The 25,569-nt window shown below is 44.1% G+C and overlaps 1 protein-coding gene across 2 annotated transcripts; it reads right to left on the reverse strand.

The window, feature by feature from the left end:
• Nucleotides 1–62: 62 nt before the first annotated feature.
• Nucleotides 63–25,569, reverse strand: esrrb (estrogen-related receptor beta). Of its 2 annotated transcripts, none has more exons than XM_070842105.1 (6): nucleotides 25,158–25,569; nucleotides 19,265–19,381; nucleotides 13,222–13,357; nucleotides 12,552–12,709; nucleotides 3,438–3,707; nucleotides 63–307 (listed from the first exon to the last, which is right to left on the reverse strand). In XM_070842105.1, exons 1-6 carry the CDS (start codon nucleotides 25,552–25,554, stop codon nucleotides 63–65), a joined length of 1,323 nt encoding a protein of 440 aa, XP_070698206.1. In that variant the 5' UTR covers nucleotides 25,555–25,569. The 2 variants fall into 2 exon arrangements, with proteins under 2 accessions (XP_070698206.1, XP_070698203.1); XM_070842102.1 differs by having other exon boundaries at nucleotides 12,552–12,713; nucleotides 13,247–13,357; nucleotides 25,158–25,567.

Below are 25,569 nucleotides of genomic sequence, written 5' to 3' on the forward strand. Positions count from 1 at the left end.
CAGCCGTGGTTCAAGTCACTTTCTGTATCGCTAATGCAGCCCTCAGCTGTTGCTGTGGCCAATCAGACCTTGGCCTCCAGCATCTCCAGGAAGAGTTTGTGCATGGGCACCTTGCCCTGCACCTTGATGCTGTAAAAGTGCTGCACAGCCTTGGTGGCCGTCTGCCGCAGCAGAGGCAGGGTCATGAGCAGCTTGCCCGCCCGCCGCGGGTCCTCCTGGTGCTGGCTGCTCTCGTAGTCCTGCAGGGCCTCGTGGAGAGCGTCCTGAAGCTTCTGCACCGCCTCCATGTCCTCTATGTGCATGGAGTCTGACGGGACAAAGAGCAGAGAAAGGAGCGTGATGATTGATATGTTTTGAAATTTGAAAAGACAAAAAGCAACATGTCAGAAATGTAGTTTGCACTTTGAGACAACGGAAATATAACAGAAGTGATGGGAAATGGATTTTTCTAAAACAAAATTAAATCTCATGATGGATCTTTACTGCTCTGTCAGTAGCAGTGGGGTGGGGAACACATTATCAGTATAGCTCACACCCTGACAAGATAAAGAATAGATCATAAAAAAAGAAAAAAACAACATCTGCTCTATTTTATTTTATTATTTATTTATATATTTATTGAGTGGTGGACTGGGAGGGATATTCATATGGCCCTTGACCAGCGAGACTGAAAATCAATGTTATCCTCCAGTAACAATGGCATGAATAGCACCCAATCTCTGCTGAGTGAGTCCACATTAAACACCTCACTGTTCCAAAGGACAGATTGTTTTCGAACAAGAAAAAAAGGAAAAAAGAGGGGCTCCATTAGAGAATTGGACACCATAAACATGCCTGCGATGAATACAACACTTCCTTTCAATTAATTTCTTTCTTCCTCCTTTAAAGGGGTTTCTGAGCATCACAGAGGAGGGAAAACAAAGTCTAATGGGTTTATTGTACTGCTACAATCAACAACAAAAGCAGCTATCTGAATATAACAGCTACATTTTTAACTATCCTGTATTTTTTTAATATAATTTGTCTATATCCAAAAAAGGACTTGCTTACTCTATTGTACTGTGAACAACAAAAGCAGCGACTTTCTCAGCTCCAGTCGGCCCAAATCTCCCCCACCTCTAGGCCAGTTTTAGAGCAGTCTACAGTTTCAGTCTGGCTTCTCTCCGGGGTTCTTTGCTCCTATAACGTTTCGCTACGCTGCCACCGTTTTTTCCTGATCCTACTGTACACCATGTTACAGTACTCCTCTCTCATTCTCGCCTTTTCCTGCCACTGTTTCTATCTCCCAGTTCTCTCAGGGACAGTCCGGGGTCGCGTTTTCTCTCACTGGTTAACCGGTGTCTGGCACTCCGGAGGCGGCATGTCATTGGCTGCCTGACTCGTCTCACCTTGGCGGTGCATATTTTACCACACGGGACAATAAAAGGCAAAACAGATTTCAGACTTCGCCCCAAATTCATTGACTGGAACAACTGTATTCCCAAGACCTTGAGACATTTCTCACCCTGACGGTTTTCAAATCCACAGTGGTAAAATGAAGTAGGTCGTTTTGTAAAGTGAATGTGGGAGGGGGAGGATGGAAGAACAAAAGGCAAAAAAGAAAAGAAAAATCTCAGATGAGGATGTGGTGTGACATAATTATCTCTTGTTCTTTTCACAGAGGCTGGATTCATAACCTAACAAGCTGCATTTTTACAAATCAAACCGATATTTTGCTCTATTTTTCACACTCACAAACATGTTTTAGCAATAAACCTAATTTGAACCCTCTGTAATTGAATGCTTTGCGGCGAGGAGAGAAAAAGAAGAGAAAATAAAAAGAGAGATAGCGACATCTCAACAGATGGGCAGGAAAAGAGGGCAGGAGACAGCGAGCACACAGCTTGTAGTCCTTGGAGGAGGGGTAGACTTAAAAAAACAACTTTGAAGAAACAATTTCCTCGCAATCCATCAGTGAGCCCACGTCGATCCAATTGATAAACTGCTAATTACAAAATCAATCGCTATGAATTTTCACAGCTGTCAGACAGAGGGGCTCCCGAGAGAGCGATCTCCCAGAGACCTTGTTCTAACATTCCGGACACTCTCCTCCTCCTCCTCCTCCTCCTCCTTGTCCTCCTCCACCTCTCTCCCCCATCTTTCCACTCTCCCTCACCCTACCTCCCTTCCGAAGCTCTGTTGTCTGAAAGCAAAGACCCACCATCAGCATTTTCATTTTTCAGCCCCGGACAAAACAAGGAAAGCGGCCCAGTGACCCAGGCGTGCATTGATCAGAGCGGGACAGGTCCTGCCTCCTCAAAAGGAGCCTGTCAATAGCAGCGTGCCGTCTCGGCATCGGAACAAACGAGGCCTATCACTCCCTGATACTCATTCCATTCGACTTAACACATTTTATTGACAGCCCCTGTGCTCCTAATGAAATGCTAAATTTATCTCCCGTGGCTGCTGTGCCCTGCAGCTACTGTTATGGAGATAGAGAAAGAGAGGGGAGAGGGAGTGCTGGAGAAATACCACAACATGGAAGGTGTTCAATTAAAAAAGCTCACTCCTCCATCGCTCTTTCCCGCACACTGCCCTTATCTTCTCTCCATCTCTCCATCTCACACTCCAAACTAAAGGTTACACTGAAAAACTCCTGCAAAACTAAGAAATGTCATTTCTGAAACTGTGTTAGACAATACCTTACTGTTTCTGGATATTACACCGTCTACTGTGCATTACCCAGAGGTCCAGTCCGGAGAAAGTGAAATATTCTGAGCGAGTAACACACTAGAAGAATGTCTCCAACATTTTCATGTGAAGTCTGCATTTTTAAAAAGTTGAATATATAACTTCAGAGTGATATCTATTTGCTATTTCAGTAGATAAAAAATGATAAAGGCTTCACTTTTAAAAAGTGCATTTAATTTTTGATTTGCTTTTACAAAATGTTTTTTTCAGCAGTTATTTGTTGTATTTTACTTAATGCACTGATACTTAAATATCAAAACTAAAACTGAGTGGGAATAATAAAATGTTGTTAAAACAAAAATATATTACATTATGGAATGAAACAATAAGGGTAATATCAAACAAAAAATAATATACATATTCCCAACCAATGACTTCTTAGGGACTGGTTTGTTCCTCTGTTAGTAAATCTGTATTATAAATATCATTATTATATATTAGTAAAGGAATGATTTATATAAATAGTTAATCAGAAGACATTTGCTAAATTGGACGATATTTCATTCTATTTTGAACGATGTTTCTGCTGCCCGTATAAATATAAATAATTCTGAGATGAATAATTTCACTTTTTTGTCAAGGTTATTCTGATGCTTATTTAAAACATAATGTAGTTTTCATTAAAATGCACATAAAATTTGCCTCAATTAAAAATCATGACACCTTAAAGTTATTTACGATGCGTCAGCGCGCAGGAGACACCCCACCTGAGTTGGCGAGAGCGATGGCCTTGAGGGTGACAAACTCTTCCTTCTCCACTTTGAGCTTCTTGCATTTGCGGACCAGCTGCAGGATGGAGACGTAGAGGTCGAGCAGGCCCGTCAGCCGCGAGTGCTCCTCGTCCATGATGTAGTCCTCGGCGTACACCAGCTCGTCCTCGTATGGCAGTGAGCGGAACACAATGCTGAGGATGAGGATCTCCATCCAGGCGCTCTGCAGTAAACTCATCTGGTCTCCCAGAGAGAGAGAGGAAAAGCCTGGAAGGACAGAGGGGAAAACTTTAGGAGAAAAAAATGCACATTCATGCCTCTTCCTTGATTAAGCCAGATGTTTTCTTTTATTTGAGAGTATCAAAAAGTAAAAGAAAGTATTTAAAAGTAAAACAACAGAGCACTTTGAGTTGGTCAGTAAACCAAACATGACTTGTCAAGCCCTGGCAGCCTGGAGTACATGCCGGGGCACATGTTAGCGAGTGGTGTTTAAATTTAAATGCACAGTAGAAGGTCCTCTTTGAAGCCGGTGTTAGAGCACTTGAGTGGGCTTTACTATAAGTGAGGACAGTAAATCGGTGCAAAGGTCCAGGATATACAAAGCCATGTGGTTACCCCTTGTATCCTGTCACACTTCTATTGGTGTGAGGGGGATTAGCACCAAGACACATTCTCGTTGGAGGGGTTGAGGACATGACATGCACTGTGTAGCGGGAGAGGGTGGTGAGGGGACGCACACACTTACACATAGCAACATGGACAGATACACAAACGTGTGTCAACCAGGAAAACAAGCAGACGCACATGTGCGCATGCGGATTATGTCACCTATTCGTATGCACATAAATCCAAGCACATAAAAGCACACAAATAGAGCACGGGGGGTCAAATGGTTCAAGCCGGGCCTGAAGACTTGCTTAAACCCAGGGCCTCCTTCTCCAACAGCAGCTGGATGAGCTGTTGAGGACAAGCGCATCAAACCACTGTCATTTCCCCTTCAACACCTCTACACATGCTCAGAATAGAACATTAAATAAAAAAAACTGCGAGATCCCCAAAAGAGCTGTGAGAAATTCAAACAAATTAAAAAAGGATAAAGGCAAAAAGACAAAGGAAGAGCGCGTGAGGAGCAGATAGCCATCTCATCCCTTTTCCCTTCGTACTACCCTTCAGCTGTCAATAAACTGCATGACCCCCCCCCACACACACACACACACCACTTTTTCCCCTCCATCTCCCACCTCCCCTCTCCCTGCACAGCGTGCCTGCAGGCGGCTCATTCTGACAGCATATTAGGCTCTTCAGCTCCGCCCCTGATTAATATGATTACAAGTTTTCTGTTGCCACACTACCTGCCATTGCATGATTAAGAGGTGACAGATTACAGTATTGACCAGAGTAGTCACGGCACCTATGCCCCACGTTTTCTCTTAAATATAAATGATCTCACTGGGGTGCTGCCATCAGCCTATTGTTTATCTGCTCTTGCCAGGACACCATGAACATGTGCACACACATACACACACATGTGCACTTTGAGAAGAACAAGAGACATGATGAGGAAGCGTGAGAGAAAGTGAAAAAGAAACAGGACGGAGGGAGAGGCACGGGGAAAAAAAGAAGAGCCAGGGAGAGGAGTACCTGAGTGTTCAATTTCCCTTATCGTGGTGATGACCACTGCAGGGGAAGAGCTGGAGGATACATTAATTAACAGATTGTGATCAAATGTGAGGGCCTTCACATTTTGAAGGGGAATCAATAGTCAGTAGAATAGTGTGCTAACAGAAAGGTGCTGGTGCCCGGCTGGACTGGTCAGAGGTCTGAAGAGCCCAAATTAGACCCAACAAAGCAAACTGCCGAAAGCACTCAAAACACCCGACTATTATCAGCGGAAGCAATAAGCCATATTTTGTAAAGGCCTGTGCCATTACACATATCCAGACTGCATCTTAAAATCTCTTGTTGTGTTATTTCCTTGTCTGCATACATGGCCATTAAGTTGGACAGAATGTGGACTGGCCAGAGGGAAATTGTCATGCAAGCGTGGACGCGGTCTTGATTGCCGCATCAGGTTGGCATCACAATCACAGGCAAGGCTTTGTCTAGCCTTTTAATGCCAAGGAGGACTGAAGCGGAACTAAAACGCTGCTCCCAATGTGACAGCCTGTGTGAAGGCCTTGTTCAGGGCTTGTTGGAGAGGCTTTAGAGTTGTTCTGATACAGCAGACACCTCTCAGCCATATGCACACATGCAGCCCAGCAGCCTACAATTACCTTTGACGCTAAAAGTCCTTGAATTTAATCCAGTGTTGTGAGATGGAGAGGTAGTGTTTTTCCCCTGCTCCATCCCCTCTCTTCAGGGCCTAAATTATCGCTCCAAATGGGATCTCGTGTCGTTGCCTTGCCTTTTTCCACTCAATTTAATCGAGTAATGAAGTGACTTCCCGACTCCGCAGGTCACACGGCGCTCCGGCCGCCGCACTCTGAAGGTGGCCCGGTTAAGTGCCGTCAGAGTGGGTGATTTCCTCTAATGAAATATCAATATTTACATCTTCATTTCCAGCCCACTGCCTTGGCGGGGTTTGACCAAACATGACACAATATTGACCAAATCAGAGAGGCCTGTCTATGCGCTTGAAGGGCCTTTTCCACTCCACTGCTGAGAGCACTGGCAGATTTCTGTCTGAAAGTCTTTGTGGCAGGAATGCAGAGATAATAACAATGCAGAGTTTTTCTTTGTTCACTTTGACCTAAACACCCTGCTCATACAGCGATCATATGCCTCAAAGGGATTTTCACTTTCAAAATTACAAGATGTAAAATACGTTCAAGGTAAAATCAGTTCAATCTAGATAAAGGAAACAATAAATAAACATAGGAGACAGAGAAACAACACTAAAGAGCAGCCTAGTGACCACTAACTGTCTCAGCACACCATCATTCATAGCTCAAAAGGTGAAAACAAGACCACTAAAGACCAACAACAGGAGCCAAAACCATCATCTTTCCCTTTATCTCCCCAAAAGCCCTTGGCTGTGTGCAGGAGGGGGCAGCCCAAACCCACAGACGGCTGCTTCAAACCCTTCGCAGAGATTAATCAGAGCACCGTTTCATCTGCCAGAGCACAGGACGGTCCAAAATGAAATGCTGGAGATTTCTGTTGAGCTGGAGTTCATATTCTATTAATTTATTATTGTTTCCCTCTCCCCGAGGGCCATTAGCGCGGGTAATAAAAAGAGATGTAATTACGAGGCACGGTGGCCCCCTCCAGCTGCAGCCCCCTCGTAACTCACCCTCAATCAGACAACAGAGCAGACAGAGGGAGGGAGAGAAAAGAAAAAAAAAAATGGCAGTAGAGAGAGAGTGAGAGAAATGGAGGATACAAGAGAAGAGAAGATATGGGCCAGAGAGGAGAGAGATAAGGAAGAGAGAAAGAAAGCGGCAGCAGTGAGCGAAAAGGGGACCGGAGCATGAGGGGAAAAGGAAGAGGGAGATAGAAAGAGGAAAGAGAGTAATTCTGGCTGGACAGGGGCTGATCTATCATGGCTAGCTATCAGAAGGACAAGCAGGCCCTGAAGACTTCTGCCCAGCGGCAATCTCACCTCAGCCAAGTCAAGTGCTCTCTGGGCTCCAGTTGGAGTAAAACTGCCCCTAACAGGACCCCGGGGGTTCAGCACGCCTCTTTTTTCTAACCTCAAACTGAGCTGAATGATCATACTGCCATAAGCTTATTCTATATCAAAGTTTCTTTTTTATTTTAGATGGCAATTTAAAAGAGGACAAGAGGAAAATGTATGTACCCCTAATTTGTATAGATTCCACTGATCTGGCAGAGTGACATGCCGCGGTGTAAGATGTATCACCAATACAGGGATGAAGGGCAATTTTGAGCAGCTTCATAATGGTGTGAGTGTGTGTGTGCGCGCGTGTGTGTGTCTGTGCGAGCGCACGCGTGTCTGCAGGCTTGTTTTTTGTGGATCTGTGTGCGTGCAGCTGCAGACCATGATTCTTCTTGAATTTACATGACAGCGTCAGGAGGACCCAATCAATAGCAGCTTGGTAATAAATTGCTGTGCTTGACATAAATAATTTGACCTGAAGTCCAGCCACATGTACAACACAAACAGCTCAGTTTGCTGCAAGCTTTCCCTGGACACTGATTTGATGACACAAAGGCTGTTTTTATATTGGACAAAATCATGTCAATACAAACTAAATTGACTCGGTGGATAAGAGGTTGATGGCTGAAAATGTATCTTGTTTTTTTCAGCTCCAGCGCTCACTTTAAGGAGAGTCAGCTATCTGCCTTCTTTCAACGTGATAACCAGCCCATTATCCCATGGTAAGTAGCTGGGGAATGGGTGATTTGACCAGTAGCCTGTGAACGTTTTGAGGATGAAGAACGTTAAATACAGTAATCCCCCTGTTTTAATCTGCACCCTCTGACCTCCTGACCCTAACGCAGGAGTCTTTAGCCCTCCCCAGGGTCCCACTGCCCAATACTGATGTTACACGTCTCTGTTTAGCCCCAAAAGACCAGGACGAATCAGGCTTTAATCACTGCCATAATTACACATAATTTATCTCCGCTGTCATCAAGCAACATTGCTTAATGAGGGATGGCGCTCTGCTGACGATCACTTAAAGGCACATCAGCATATAAGATTTCCTACAGAACATTTTACATAAAATATGACAAAATTCTACACAGATGCAACAGAGTTTCAGACCCTTGATTTTACACTGATTCAACTTGGTGAAAATAATCAAAGGCAACACATACTTGTGATGCTGGATGTACCTGTTCATGTGTCACAGTAAACAAACACTAAACAAAGCCCTCCCCCACCCTGCCTGGCAGATGTCCCTTTCCTTCGCCCTGCATACTCCTGACTGCCTGTCTGCCTCCAATACGCCCCCATCTCAATCTCCCTGCAGCTTTTCCGCCTTCCTCTCGCTCTCCTGCCGGGGTTCAGGCCTCAGCATCCACCTGATTGCTCAATCTATCTTTATCTCCTGTGTTGAAGCCTACGTCAGAGGGTAAATTGAATATACTAAGAGCTGTCTGTTGGTGTCTATATTTAATAAAGTGCACTGATGAGGTGCTGATTTATTGCCGGGCAGTATTCACACTCTATTACAAGGAGATTACGCAGCTTGAGTGGGATCAGGCTGGAAACACAGTAAGTAGATTTCACAATTTAATGGCAAAAAGAAAACAGGAGCCCGGAGGGGGCTGGAGGAGGGTGGGCTGATGGGTGGGTGGGTGGGTGGGAGATTATGGTGGAGGGTTGAGCTGACATAAACACGACAACATACAAGAGGCGCGATCTCTTTTTAACATCGCTGCCACCATGCTAACAACTAACATGCCAGGCGGTTGTCTATCAGCTACAGAGCTGATGAGCTGGGATCCAATAAAGCACAGATGATGCATATTCCCAGAGCGCCAGTAATGAATACACCAATGAAAACAAGACAGTGTCATTAGATTAATCTGATCTGAATCAAATACAGAAAAATAAATTAACACATGAGCAGGACTTTTTTTAATACATTATTTTAAGTTATAAACATAAGTTCTAAATGTTTTTTGAATATTTCACATTCTAGCGTTTACATGCCAGAGCAAAAATATGTTTTATTGTGTTGGGGCAAAGCAGCAGCAGCAGCAGCAGCAGTGAGTCAATGTTTGCTTGGCCCTTTAGCCTTCCAAGAATTCCCAGCTGAAAACACTCGGGCCTGGGAAGCTGGGATGAGAGCTGACAAACACCAAACGACAAGCAGCACTTGTATAAGCAGCATGCATGGCAGTTTTTACATATGAACACATGACAGTCCCACCGCGGGTAGGGAGGGATGTGAGGTGGCAAGAGGCCACGGGTGTCACACTGGTATCCCATCGGTGCTGAAGAAGGCGGCAATGTCAAGGTGGTAAACAGGTTCTAGCGTAGTCAGTATACTTAGTTCCTTCATGAACCCCGTGGACAGAGTGAAATGTAGTTTTATGGGATGGAAGGAGGCCAGAGGGGTGGACAGTGGACTGCTATGTGTGTCAAAGGTTGTTAGCACCTTAGGAGCAACAAGCCATCTGTCAGCATCCCCCTAACACGGCTCCTAATGACCCTACCACCCTCAGGCAACAGCCGTGCTTCATGGTGCTATTTGGAGCAGTGACACTGGTGTCCAAAAGCTCCGCAGCGATTATCAATTAATCAAAGGCAGATTCAGAATGAGGGCAAGGCTGTGGTCTGGCAATGGCAAACCTGCGATAAAAAGCTCTTGATATGTGACACCAGCCTTCAATATCTACCTCATTAAACTAAGTTAACAAGTGCACCTGATCTGATTGATTAATTGTGCTCTTATTTCATTTAAAATTGGACAAAAAAACTGTAAAACCAGTAAAGCATTTCATGTATGCAAACTGCCCTTTCATGGTATGCTAACTAGGCTGGGATGACAAAGTTGACATTGGACCCTGTAAGGCAAAGATACCATCTACACTAATGCTAGAGCTTTGATATCCTCCAATCGCCCTCCAATTAAAACTCAATGGGGCCACTCTACTCCACATTATGCCACTTTCAAAACGCGTTTTCAAATGTTAGCTGAGAATGGGGGAAATTAAAAATCAATTGGGAGAAGGTAAGTGCCAATTTTCGTGACATTTAAATTGTTACATTTGGACTTTAGTTATTGGCCCATCTGTCAATGGCCTAATCAATGTGGTCTACTTCATAATGAACTGTTAATCTTTTTAATTCCATCGCCTAAGGCTGCAAAAATCTATCAGAATGCAATCAGCAGTTTTTCCCCCCTGTTCCTTTCTTGTCCCGGAGCGGATGGAGAGAGAAATATCGTAGGAACTGAGCATGGTAGGCTGCCCTGGGGTGCCGTTGTAGCGCAGAGTGTTAGTGCATGGAGTCTCGCTCAACCAGTGAACCGTCTCTGATCAGGTTCAGCCATGTACAACTCAATTATGCAGCCATTTCATGGCCAGAGGACACCCACTGTCCTAATACAGACACCACCAAAGGGACAGACACAGACCGAGCACTCAGCTGAAGAGGAGGTCTTTATCCCATCATATTGCCTTTTAAAGAAGAATATCTGTGATTTTATGGCATAAGTTTAAAAAATGACCAATATAAAACAAAAGCACAAGTGTGATTGTGCGTATTTATACAGAAGCAGATCAGAATAATCTACTTAAAGTCTACCATCTCGCAGGTGCAGCACATTGTTCAGCGCATCCGTTCCAGGTATTCGCTCGCAGTTGGAACAGACACTCAGGCTTACTGCCCCAGGTTTTGGGTTAAATGATCATTATCGACGCATTTGGAATGATAAGTCCTCTGCCGCAATCTGTGGGGCAAATCCCATTAACATTATGAATCTATCCACTGTACAATACGTGTTAGCGTAATCTGATTAACAGCGCTTCAACGCTGTGACACACAAAATCCGAGTTAGAGTGTACACATATTAAAATGATGATGCACTTCAGGATACAAGTTAAAACCTTTAACACTTAAATGGGTGAGACATGATTAAGGATATGTTAAAAAAATATATGATTCATCGAGATAAATGACAAGTGTGAGTCATACACAATACATGTAAGTCTGATTAAGTCTGATTAACCTGCTTCAGGTCACTGGCATCTAACTGGCATTAGATGATATTCTGTATCTTTTTCACAGAAAATACAAAAAGATGACAGGTACTCTTTTTACTGCATCTGTACTACGTATGAGAGTCTTAGTGAGTGATGTCTCCCAGCCTGCACAGTCTATAACCAGCAGCCAGTCCAGGAATGTTGTCGTTTTTGTGCGTGTCTGTGATGCTGGTGTAATTTTTGGGTCACAACGATGAGAGTGTGTTATCGGGTCAGTTGTGATCCAGTCCTGACTAAGCTCCTTGTTAAACTCTCAGTCTGCTGACCATGCAGGGCCCATTGGGAGTGATCCAAACAGTTTAGATGCGTAAGGGGCCGAGGCTGAGGCCAGGGGCTGGGAGCATATCCATCTCTAATCTCCTTACTATCAGATCTGTACCTGATTAATACCTCTCCTTCTGAGAAGTACTCTAATACCTTTTCAGTACAAAATGCACCTGCCCGAGGTCAGTTGAAGTCCATTTCACTTTACTGCAAATAAATGAACCTTTCTTCATCTATAAATCGGGATTGAAATGTATCTTCTGAATTAACTGATGTGACTTTAAGGTATGCAAACACGTGGATGTGTGAGTGCGTGTGTGTGTGTGTGTGTGCGCACGCGCATGTGTGTGTGAGGGAGGGAGACTGACAGCGTGTGTGTGCGTCAGTGCTGAAGTGATGTCGCACATTTCCTGCATGCTGACAGCTCTGTGCCTGTCCAAGTTATGCTGATGAGAAGAAGAGGTTATGTAGGTGCCGCTGAGGGACACATTCATTTAGTTTGTTACCCCTCCATGCCTACAGCACTGTAATGTTATAGAGTTATGGGGGTCAAGCTCAAGATCAAGGAGAATCTGCCTTGGTTGCAAAAAACAGAGCGGCTAAACAATGTGTTCTCTGTCAAAATCAGAGGAAAACTCTTGAAGGAAGCAAAATCTCTGCTGACGTGAGGTGCTGTATCCTTAATTCAACAGCCTCTTATAACCTAACACCTCGTCTATCAGAATGCCTATGGGGCACGGAAGAAACATGATTATGCCCATCAATAATTCAATGTGTGTGTGCTTCCGCTTGTGTGCATTCATGTGTGTGTCTGTGTGTGATATGATGTCTTGTTTGATTGGGCCGGTCCCCAACTTTGTTCTGAATCTCCCTGGTGATTACAACATACATTAGCACTTGGTCTGTGTCCCCCTCTCCATTCAATGCAGGGGTTTTAGATGCGCTATTGATTTGTTTCTTCCACAGCTATGTCCATTGTGCACCCCCTCCATCCTCCACACACCCTGAGGCTGTATGAGCTGCTGTCATTAATTATCTACGTGCGTGTGCATTTTTATTCATACAAAGTGTGTGTGAGACAGGAGACAGGGGAAGGCAGGGGCGAATAAAACCGGGAAAAGGTGCTTTAGAAAGAAGAAAAGGGAGCGAAAGCACTTTGTTTTGTACCTGGAATGTGCTTGGCCCAGCCGATGATGACCACCAGCTCGCGGTCAGCCAGGTCGCACAGCGTGGTCAAAGCCTTGATGTCGCTCTCCGGCATGGTGGGGTCAGGCATGGCATAGATCTTCTCCGGCTCCGCCACCAACAGGTGAGACACTATCTTTGTGACTGGGGATAGAGGAGGAAGGAGGGAGATGTCAAAGCAAAGCGGAGGTCAAAGGTCATATCACTGCAAAGCTGAGCGAGCCACAAAGATGCACCGTGGTGATAAACAGTGGACTTTTGGCGAAACTGTAACACACAGCAGAATGGTGGCCTCACTTTCGCACTCTCTCTCTCTCTTTCTCATTATGCCAACTAATGGATGGAGCTTGAGTTTGTATGAGTGAAATGAAGGCACTAATAGCTCTTATCTCTTCAGAATGCATGCAAGTGGAAAAAAATTATTGTGTGAAAATATGACACACTGGTGTACTGAAGCACTCTGTAGTTTTCTAATATCGGTCATCTGCTCCTAGACTTATCATAATTCAGCTCTGACTGGAACAATACCTGGCCTATATTTCTGACCAATGAACTCTCAACCGTCAGCATGAGAGACAGTGGGAACACGAGTCTGGCCTAGAATTTTGCCTTAGTTTTACCTGCGGCCTGGCCTGGCAGAGGAGGGAGCGATGGAGGAGTGATGGAGAAGTACTCACGAGGCTTTTTGGTGGGAGGGGGAAGCGTCAAGCCCAGGTATGGGTTGTTTTCTGTGTCCAACCTCCGCTTGTACTTCTGTCTGCCCCCTCGCACGCGGTCCAGACGAACCCCTGGGTTAGAAACGACAGGAGGGACATGAGATGAAGAGAGTGTTTTTTTCCCCCGAGGTTTTAAGGGATATCAAACACAAGAATATTAACTTGGTTAATACTAAAAAGTTAAAACAAATGAAAATCCATCTAACACAGTAGAACAAAAAAGTGTGTGATCATGTGTAAAAGTAGCAGTGTGAATGCTGGGTTCTGTCTTGTGTGTAAGAACTGTAAAAGCACTGCATAGTGGCATAAGTGTGTGTGCGAGCATGCACTCCAGTGTGTGTGTGTGTGCGTGCGTGTGTGTGTGTGTGTGTGTGTGTGTGTGGATGTGTCAGAAGCACGGCTGCCTTCCCATATGTGGTCCATGCCTGGCTGGTCTACTGTGACACAGCTGAGCCCAGAGCAGGTCTAAACATATGAATATTTAACGCAGGGTCAATGATCTCACAGACTGGCCCTCTAATTATTTAGCTTTTGGGGTGAGGCAGACTGCATACTAATTAGCTGCCAGCTACATGCCTCTTTGCTTGTGTGTGTGTAAGTCTGCGTGAGCTCAGGTGTGTGCTCCTCAGTGTCCAGAAAAAGAAACCGGCCGACAAGAAAAGACGTAGTCCCACACACACCGTACAAAACATCCGCTGTCATACTGCAGATAGATAACTTGGTATTGCTTTCCCATAAAAGACCCTTATTTCACCCCTCTTTCACTGGAGTAGCACTGAGGCCTTATCACCCCCTGCCACAGCTAGGGGGCCAGGTTGCACACTGATACTGTAAATGTCAAGCTAGCCTCATCATAACATAAGTTATTTATTATCTCATTATTTGATAAGAATGTTTCCATTTGGATGTCTTTTCTATTCTATTAATTTTCAACATAGTTAAAATATTTCATCTACGCTGTTCTATTTATTTGATACCACCAGGCAGGTATTTGGTTATTTAATGCAAGTGTATGCGAACATTTATATCCTACACCCCCATATTTGGTCCAGCATCGGTGCTACCCAACAGCCTAAATATCCCTGATATCTTAATCCTGTCAAGAGGGAGAATCCCTTCAATTTAACTTGTATGCATAATGTAACCCCCCCCCAAACAAATTTAATACTAAAGGGGGGGATGAGAAAAGGCTCAATGAAATGCTCGCGGTGGAGGAGGAGTTAATTTGTCAGCTGCCTGCGTCCTCTGAGCGAACAACACCTGCAGCCAGAGCACTTCCTTGATGATTTCATCACTTTATAACAGGGAGGACGGTGTCAAACCTGGGCATTGTGTGGCCACTGCAAATGAGCCTAATACAATTTGCCCATCAGCAAGTGCTCTTGGAGGGGATGAGTTTGGATGTGTCCCATGCTCGGTGATTGGAGGTCGCACGGTGAACGGGGGGAAAGGAAAATCAGATGATGGAAGATAGAAGAGGTGGCCTTCATTTAACAAAGAGGAATCCAACAGTGGATTTATTCAAAACATCTTGATCTTCACCACTAATCTTACACGGCCAAAGCCTCTCGTTCTCAATGCATGGGGGAGGGGCAGCGGCTCTGGTAAACTGTATCATCATGTAACTTGTAAGTGCAGAATAGAGATTTCTTCTACTTATACTGTATAAATGATTTGATTCCCTAGAAACACAAATCTGATTAGGATTGTCTTTCAATTTCCTGACACTGACAACCCACTAACCTAATTACCCCAAATTCCCAACAGAGCCTCATCTTTCCCAGCAAGCACCAGGAAATCATCTGATGGCAACCACCTGTACATCACACACACTCACACGCTTACGCCATGACAATTTCCTTTTCATGTGCATCACATACAGAAAGATTGTCTTCTGTGAAGGCGTCTTGAGAATCTTCAAACACTTTCTACTTGCTGCTCAGGTCTAAACGCTGCACTTTAGAAATGGAAAATTCCTCTCATTTTCATAAATGATGTCATCCCTTTCTACTGTTTCTTCCGGCTCTCCCGATGAGCTTGGCCGCTGCCAGGTGGTTGCGCTTCTGCTCTCCACGATCCTCTCTGCCGGTTGAGTCATGTGGCTGTGTCAGCCAGTGTAAAGCCAGTGATGAAGGTAGATGGGTGCCTCTTTTAATTAGAACAGTCCTGGCCATAATTAACAGATGCTGACAGGAATTAAAGCTTGGCACTAACCTGTCTCATTTTACTGTCCAACAGGGCCAGATACAGGCAGAGAGGAAGAGAGAGTGATTAAGAGCAGCTAGACAGATTCATTCACTCATGCTGTCGGGCACTATGGCCAGGACTTTATGGGGGCCTTTGTGAGGTTCATATGTCCCTTTGGTGGCACCCGAAGCTTTAAGTGGTCTAACTTTGTTGCGCTCCCTCCAAAATAAACAGTAGGTGTGTTATAAATGTGTGAAGAGAGTTGAGTACCACCTCATCCAAAGTCATCTCACTGTTTTATGGCCCACTACATAGTGCAGCGAGGGTAGCAGTGAGTGAGCTCGGGTATCATCTCTTCAAAGCAGGGTGCAAGGGGAGAGGGCTTTTGGCCAAGGCGGCTGGCATTTGTGCACGGATTAGCGCAGGCCTTGGTTTGGGGGCTGGGGCCAGCTGACCTAGGGCTCTTCTTTCTCTCCAAAAACAATAATAATCCCCCTCTGAGCACACTCCTACAAAAGGGCCTGTCTTCACTCACTTTGTGTGGCCGGCCGTGGTAGGGGCCCTTATTTTGAGTCTCTCACCTGTTCTGGGTGTCTCTCCCTGGGGAAAGTGTCAGGATGTCTGGGATGGTTGGCAATGCCAAGGGGGGCTTAGGCGGACCCTATTTTAGCTGGGAAAATCAGAAGGCCACATGGCAAGGCATGGTGAACCTTGCCTTTCAAGGAAGCCGCTCCGCTAAACTGCCGTCAGCACTATTTCAAAGGGCCCCTGTTGCCAGCTTTGCATGCTTGTAAGTGTGTTTCAGCATTTTTAATCACGAGTGGTGATGAGCGAGGGTAGCGGAAAAATTGTCACGCATTTCCCCCTCCCCATCTGCTGACCCCAGGGGCTGCCATACTGACACCCTCGTCACATACTCCATTTACAGGTTAGCTACAATATCCCTAGTGAGCTGACATCACTGCTTGTACTGCTAATTGAAAAGACTAAATGGTACTTAAACTACACGTTAGATTGCTCTAAATTACAATCTTATAAAAAGTGAAGTTTGCCTCAGCAAAAGCCTCATTATTACTTACTATACTGTTGCTATTACTGCATCACGGAGGCAGCCTGTATTTGGTTCAGAGGTCCTGCAACACACGTGGACTATTACATGTCTAGTATTTCAGTGACTATACATGTGAGTGTAGTGTGGTTTGTGTGTATGTGATCATGACGGGGCTATTGTGGGATGTGGTTGTTCTTTGCATGCCAGGCTGCTGAACAATGAGCGGTGTATTGTGTATCAGCACAGACACACTTTGCTCCTTTGTTCAGCAAATGTTCATGACTGTCACACTGTTCTCTTACAGTAAGAAAGGTTCATTTCTAACTGTACATATAGCTCTGTTACATAGTGAGGACAATGGAACAAAAAGCTATTGTCTTTGGTCACACTGCAGATGTGTAGACAAAGAAAAAAAATATATATATATATTTAACTTTACAGAAATAGTATTTTCTGCATCTCTGCGTATGTGAGAGAAACTGTGTGTTAGAGAGCGAAGGAGAAAGGAAGAGTGCAGAGAGCAACTGCCACTGAATGATGTCAATGTAATCTCTCAATAGTATCTTGTCTTCTCTTCTGCTCTAAGCTCTGATCCGTTTCCATTGATCAGAGGAAAAACCTGTTGCCCCTGACATTTGATTCTTCTATTGATCACTTCCTGCTTCATACAGTCAAGGGAAAGTACAGCGACTCAACACAGGGTTTAGGCAGGTCTCCTGTAATCAGACTGCTGATCTTCGAAGACCGCTTTCCTTAAACCTCTTACCATGCTTTGAGATACGAATGTAGCTTTTGTGCTTGGTCAGTAGATACTGCTATCGTATGAATTTTACTATCGAGAGTATAAACAAAGGTAAACACAGAAGTTCCGCACCTTAATTTACTCCGGAGATGATGAATACTATTATACTTTGAGACAGTGATGGATTTAATCTTCTGTTTCATTGAGGGGCAGCACGTTACTTTGTAGGAGCTGTAAAGTTATAATTAGGTGGTTTTCCATTGAGACACAATGTGACCTTTCTGCAGTAATGAAAGTAAGTGGCAACCTCAGTCACATGAGCGGTGGCCATCTCCACACCCTGGGCCTGAGTGTGGCGTTGAGCCGACAGCTTCATAGAGATTATAGTGGACACAGACCATGTGTCTCTCTTTCCATTTCGTCTTGGTGACACTTTAAAGTACAGGGCCTCAAGACAGAGCTTACGCAAAAATGCACTTCACATCTCTCTGTTAATCATGACAGATGTGTTTAATACCTGCACAAGACTTCAATCAGTCAGTTGCAATAGTTGCAGTGCGGCGATGACAGCCGCTGTGTAAAAGAGGAGGGTCATTCTTATTCTGGGAATGTGCTGAATACACAGAAGTGTGCATTAGAACCTCGGGCTTAGCCGAAGTCTGCATATTTGAGTTTTACACTCTTTTTACTCTGACCTGACACTGGTCATTCATTTATAGCCACGGCTACATATTTTTGTAGTCTCTTATTCTCCAAGATGATATATTGGCATAAATTTTTCATCAGATAGTAATGCGATTACTCTGTCTTTCTGGCACTAAGGCTTTATCTGGCTGCATGCAGTCCAGGGGATTCTGTTACTGTGTGGAGATCCATACGGGCTATGACTCTGGCTTCAGGTGGCAACTGGAAATATATGCATCTATAAATCCCACTCTCCGGTGAATAATAGGAGGAATAATGGTGGGATATATATACTGCCCAGAGTTTGACAGAGAACTTAAAAGTGGAAGTTTTTACAGAATTTCATTTGTCAGAGCTTCTATCTGGCAGAGTATTTATATCACTCTATAACCATGAGGGACAGTCATACTTTGCACAACATAAGTGCTACCTGACCCATACTCATCAGCACTTGAGGAAAACACATTTCCTTACAGAGTCCCTGAGCTACTCCCAGAAGAGGCTTGAATAAATATAACACCACCGCTTCACCCCCAAGCCACATATCTTTCATTATTCATTTGTCTGGCCTTTCTGGTGCAACCAACAAGTGAGAAAGAGACAGAGAGAGAAAGAGAGAGGCAGGTGAGAACACATCCACTAATGCAATGGGTTAAGGGAGAACGGATAGGTGTCTCCCCCCGGAAGAGCAGCCAAGCCTCGGGGTCTCAGCGGGCTCAGTCAGTGGCGTTAGGGAGGGGCAGAGAAACCCAGCCAGACAAATCCATCGGAAGCATGTTTAATTGTCACTGAATTCCCTACTGGCGTGACTTTAAAAAACCATCCACAGGAAGAGAGCTGAGATGTTCGGAAAACATTTAGTGGATCAATATGCTGGGGAGAGCTGAGACTGTGCCGAGTGTGTGCTCAGGGACCCGGCCTGAGCCTTCCCAGGCGGAATACTGTTACATTTCTATTACTCAGACAGCGGGATCAACCTATTCAGCATATTTCTGTCCCCAGCTCAACTGCACATTATTTACTGCTGTATAGGTAGGGGGAGGACAGGGGGGCTGGGAACTGTTGTCTAAGCCAGGCAGGTGTATGTTTCTCTGACTGTGGGCTGGTAAAATACGAGTGGGACTCGTTGTTAAAGCAGCTTGGGACTTTAAAGAACTATCATGTCAGCTGGTGTGTGATGCTCCCTTATCAGATCAGCTGTGACGGTTTCTTTATTTTCACGAGTGTTGTGTGAAAGCTGTTATGAAAGTTAAAATGCATAGAGTATGTGTATCTGTGCGTGTAAGAATAATAAATATGCTCTTACTCTTCTTACCTTCTTTGAGCATCCCCACTTTGAGGCATTTCATGAAGCGACAAGCCTGACATGATTTGCGTCTCCGTTTTGTGATCTCACACTCATTTGTGGCAGGACAGCTGTATTCTATGTTACCTGTGGAGAAGAAGAACAAGACCAAGTTATCACCAACACAACAACAGTTGGTTGAGGCCCAACAAATTATAATTCAAAATGAAATGTTGGCGTAAATATTCAAATATTGGGTAGAATATGAGATGGAAGCACTTCACCAGGCACTAGACAGAGCATAATGGTAAATTGGGTGTTGCTACAGACGTAATAAACACCAATATGTACTCTCTGCGCCATTGAGATGGTCTATCATAAATCATGAGGCAGCCAGGCATGGGCACTTGTTAATCATATGGATTCCCGCAGAATCCATTCCAGTAGTCCATTGGCTCAGGTGTTCTCCAGCGAGTACAGAACCTTCCAACACTGAGTGCCAGGAGGAGGAGGAGCGGGAGGAGAGGCTGGGGTAAGAGGTAAAGGTTGGGGGTGGTGGGTGGTGGTAAAGCTACAATAGTCCTTCAGGACCCATCAGGAGACGCCACCCTGGTCCAACACTAAATTGGCCTCATTAATTCTGTGCGCGTCCCCTCCGGGCCCCAGGCGCAGGCCATGTCCCCCTGCACTCAGAGGGGTCTGCCACTGCCTCAATAGCAGGCTAGAGAGCCAGACACGATGCCCCTGACCACTTTACATAATACTCCGCAGACCCAAACCTGTTGTTACCACTGTAGCCATTGTTGACTATTTACATAGTGCTCAGGCAAGAGGCCTTATGCATTATTCAACTGCAGCGTCTGATTCCAGGATGGAGCAATGAAAAAGAGTTTCATTGCTACACAATAAAAGAGCCGGTTCTGCTCTACTCTAGCATTAGCAAAAGAAAGGGCAGAATATGTGAGGCAATTCCTCTGCTTCTGTCTTATTCCCTACATTTTACTGTATTCAGGGGTTTTCAATAAAGGGTTTCAATATAATGGTTGCTTCAGCCTAGGAATTTGAATTATGATTATTTTCAATGGGCTTTCAGCTTTAAAGCTTTTGACATTGGTGGCATTTTTCTAAACTTTTCTTTTAACCTATTCTTTTTGTCTTTGTTGGTGAACTAAAAAAAATAGTTCAGCGATGTAAAAATGTAATTTAATCATTATAATTACCTCAATATTCTTCCTCATCCACTAAAATAAATGTAAGTAAACAGCATGTCGGCAAGTATGTGTAAAGAGAGTAGTGCTTTGATTGGGAATTACTTTTCTATTTTTCTCTGGAATTGTGCATTAGCATGAGTGGAACAAATAAAAATGAAATGTAATGAAATGAAATATGCTTTCTGTTGAAACTACTAAATACACACAATCCCCTTTAATAGCCTGCAGTATGTTAGCAGACAAAAATCCACACACAAACACATGAGGATTTCATCCCAACATCCCGTAGCTGCTCCACAGCTTTGACCCTCACTCCATATTTCTGTATCGAGAAACAGAAAACTGTGTAATATTCCACTGGCGTTCCACCACTAGCCCTCCAACATCCTTTGACAACTTATGCAATTATGTTAACATTATTGGACAGATCAAGTGGAGGGTCCCAAGATGTTATAAATAATTAGAAATTCCTCCTTATATCTGGGTTAGAAATCATTATGCTAATTCTCCTCATCTCTTTGGGATTGGGGTAAATAAAGGTGTGAGGGAAGCGGCTGATGAGCTCTGATTGTCTTTCCTCTGTGTGTTTTCTCTGTTGTCATAGCAGAACCAGACCATAATAATCCTATCCATTTCACATATGCTGGGAGGAGGCAATCAGTGCAATCTTGTGCTGGAATCATTTCATGCAGATCTTTTTGGTTTGTGTTCCCTTTTTACACTAACCAATCAGCAATTTGATAGGACATAAAGTACTAAATACATTAAACAATACATGGATTTCAAATGCAAATTTAAAAAAATCTTTCCTTCTCACTTCATTATATCATTCCAGTAAATTGCAACATGTGCACGCTAGGCTCCAAGTTCGCTTGCAAGGCTCAACACAGCGCAGTTGACCCTGTGTGTCCCTGAGGACGTTTTGTTTATGGGGTGTATTTTCCTTTCCTCCTCCCTTCCCTAATCTTTCTCAGGGGTGCCAGGGACATGTGCACAAACCACACCTGGTGGCTAACTAAGAGAGTTAGCCCTTTGATATCACACACTCCAGAAACAAAAACAAACACACGCTCACACGCTGCTGTGCTGCGGCGTCCACCTGTCCTGTCAAGCCCTGTGTGCATCTGATGTTCTGTCAGCACAGGCTTCTCTTAGCTCAATGCACGGAGAAGGGTGGATTAACTAATTTTTCATCTCTGTGTTTGGTTTATATTTAGGAGAGGGAGCGTTTCAATATCAGAGTACATCCCACATCAAAACATGCCTTCTTAACTTATCCGCCAGTATGCTCAGACCTTTCTTGCCCTTTTGTGTTCAAGTCATTATAATATCTGATGCTCTTAAATGATTGTTTGCATCACTATGCTATAGATATTTAGATTTACGCATTTAACTTCTTACTTTGAACAGAGAAGGCATTAATAACAGTAAGATGAAGTTATTATTCATTCACTTTTTAAATCTATTGAGTCTTTCTTGTCTCTTCGAGCGTAAATGATGTAGTTTCTGCGAGTCTTAAGTCGTTTCCTGTCTCATTGACCACATATTTCCTGCCTAATGGATGAATAAACTATTTAGACCTGAATATAATTAGACTTATATAACGTAAACTGAAATTAACTGGATTTAACTGATTTTGTGACAACAAAACAAGATAAGTGGGTAAAAGAAAACTGAATTTACTGAATTTTTACTTCCATTTTATGAGGTCAAACTAAATACTGATATTTAAACAGGAATGTCTAGTTACGGCAAATCTAAAGACTGACTAAAAAGGGGCGCACCTACAAAATGTTTTACGTTTTGTTTAACCTTGCCATTCTGAAATGATGCCTGGAAATCCTGGCCTGTAGAGTAATAGTACGGCCGGTTTCACTTTCAGAAATGAAGCATACTGGCGGGAACCCCTTTAACCTGAGGGCCATGCTGGAGTTTATCTGTCTTTAGAGAGGTTATGGTATGGTTACCAATAACATTACAGAGTGAAGGGAGAAGAAAAAGATTTCCCTCCTTCTTCTCTTGATAAGTATCTGTCTCAATCTATTTTATGGGTTTTCAGGACCCATGCCAGGGCACAGAGGGGAAAGTCAGGTCTTGTAAGTAAATTACAGTAAAATGGCAGGTATTTCTCATCAAAATCTAAACTGACTTTTACAGGCTTACTGTCAAGGTCTATTACTTCATATAAAAGCGGGCCACTGAGTTCAGTTGGTTTTCAAGCAATTTTACACTTGGGTTCAAAATGGGAAGAAAACACGGTTCAATAAGAGATTTATGTTTTTGATTGGTGGGGCACGTGGAGTACAGGAATGGGGGGGGGGTGATTAGGGAGCAATGAGAGTGGGGGTATTTCTGGGATGGATGGAGATCCAGGTTGACATTAATTTGGACCTGGCCTTGACTAATGTAACTATCTCCACGCAAGAGTTCAGGGGGCTTTTCGCTGGATGAATAGGTGACAGAAGATGGATTTTCAATCCGCTTTTGTTGAAAAGGTAAGTGCATCTCCTGAAGAAGAGGAGGCCGGAGTGGGAAGTGAAACAGAGATAGTGCGCTAGTGCCTAAATTTGTACACAAAGTCAAATATTTTAAATACTTTATTATTCATTATATATTAATATCTTTTAAAAAAACAACAAATTTCCTCTCACGAACTGGCTGCTGTATCACAAGAAAATACAAAGAGTTACACAAGGTGAACACAAGGTGATAAAGAAACTGTCATGTACATGGTTAACATTAACTTAGCATGTTGTTTGCCCTAAGTGCTATAGAACAATGTGATAAAGGGCTGGAAAAGACAGCTCCTTTGTTTTCCTCTCATTAGAGAGGGCCGTCTCACACTCCACCCTTGACTGCCTCGTTATTCCTTTAATTAATCAGTTCTCATCAACGGCACCCTCTCATTCTTTCAAGGGCTCTACATCCCGCTATTTACTGCCTCCATTTTCCTCCAGCAATCCTGCATGTGTTTCTTTTATCATTTAGAAGGCTTTCACCTCCCCCAAAAAGTCCCTGCGTCCTCCTGCCTTCTCTGCCTGGGACCCCTGTCTGATTATTATGCCATTAAGCCTCTCCTCCTCTCCTCTGAAAGAGCAGCAGGGTCCCTCTCCAATCTAAAGAAGTCCTGGGTTTTTTTCCCCTCCTTTCCCTGAAATTACCCGGCGACGCGTGCCTGAGTTTCTAATTGGCATGCCCGTCCCTGGAGACGGCCCCCTCCCTTCTTCCTAATGAAAAGCCTCGGCCTTAATTACACTTTCCAAACGCTGATTGTTATTGACAAAACTCCTGTGGCTCGGACAAACGACGGCAGATTAGCTCCATTACAGGCAGCCCTCCAAGAAGAGAAAGAGAGGGATTTCAAATCGACAATGCAAAGTGAGGGGGGAAAAAAGAGAGAGCTTTCAATTTTTTTTCATGTAACTTTTTCTTAATTGTTTGGGCCATTGCTCCACTTAAGACGTCTCTTTCTTTCCCCCGATGCTCCCTTTCTGTTCCATTGTGTTGCCGTCAGTGTACTTTTAGTAAGAGGACAAAAGCCCAGTTATGTTACTTGAGAGAAAATGTTCATCTTTTGTCAACAGACAGGATTGCTGATGGCAGCATGGGTAAACAGGAGGATTTGGCCTAATGCTTTTGTTTGCCTGCAAAAGGTACATAGACTGTCTAAAGCTGATAGGACTGTAAGGTCCAAAATCAACACCTATCATCCAGACAGACAGCCTGCTCTCCATGTAATGCCTGCAATCATTTGGTGGTGAAAATTTACTGAAAGCACTGGATAAAAGATGTCAGACTCATTTAGTTTAAATATCAGATTCCCATTTTTCTTCCACTCTTACTCATCTCATTTCACCAAACCCCAACCCTTTGGCTCATTTCATCTATTTTATCTAGGTTTTCCTCTGCATGTATTCCACTACTAAGCCGACACAGCTTAGACCTGGGCAGCTGTGCCTGTTGTGCAGATTTTTTTTTTCCAGGCTCAACAATATCTCCGTCTTCCTGATTAATCTGGAGCAGAGCGCACAGTTTCACAGTGGGGGGCCTTTCATTGCCTCTCTAATGAGAAGCTGCGCTACATCATGCCTTGCAGATAGCCAATCGCACCCTAGTCCCCAGGCACACACACACACACACACACACACATACTCGCACACACACACATAAACACACAAACACAAAACAGGACAGGAATAATGAAGCACGTTCTCTGAGCCCCTGCCCCCTCAAGGCATCTGGGCAAATAGCCCCTGCACTCCACCAAATCTGAGCCCTGAGTGATGATGTTATGTCCACCATACACCACCAACCATGACAGATGATGTAATCACACCCACTCTATTGATCTGTTCCATGTCAAAATATTCATCTGGTTTCTGTTTCTTCATTTTTACAATGTACAGTTATTTGGTAATACAGAAGTATTTTTGCCTGTTTTTAATGTTATCCTATAGTGGTTAGGTATTGCACATTGCAATGAAATCAAAACAAAGATTTTCTATGGAGGTCTCAGGAGGCAAAGAAAACATCTTCCACACTCCAGTGATTTTTTTACATAGTAAATCACTTGAGCTGAGAATGTTTCAGTGTTGTTGTAAGGCCAAAGGTGTCTTGTATGGAGGGTGTTTTTATGTCAGATGATACGGCGACATGCGATGAAATAACTTGTATTGAGTGTTTGTTGGGGGAAGGGGAGAGAAGAAAAATACCTTGTATTGTCCTTTTAAAAAAGGCTTTGCAGGCCTCACAAGAGGCCACCCCATAGTGATACCCCGAGGCTATATCTCCACAGACCAGGCACAGCCTCTTGGGAAGGGAGTTCAACATGTATTCGCACTTTATGGACGAGTCCTCCATGATGGTGCTGGAGCAGTCGTCATAGCGCTTGCGGCAGGTGGCAGCCCCGAGCCCGCTGGGGGTGAACATAGGTGGAGAGTCCAGGCCGTTGGAGTGGCTGTTCATAGTGCTGACATAGCCACCACTGGCGTCTGAGTTGCCACTTGGGCTGTGGTGGCTGACCGTGTCGATGACCGAGGAGGGACTGGATGGCTCCGTCTTGATGTAGGACCCACAACTGGAGGGTAGGTGCCGGTCATCAGCGGCCATTCTATTCAGCAGCCT

Source organism: Pempheris klunzingeri, chromosome 13 (assembly GCF_042242105.1).
Source record: "Pempheris klunzingeri isolate RE-2024b chromosome 13, fPemKlu1.hap1, whole genome shotgun sequence".
NCBI classification, from domain to species: Eukaryota; Metazoa; Chordata; class Actinopteri; order Acropomatiformes; family Pempheridae; genus Pempheris; species Pempheris klunzingeri.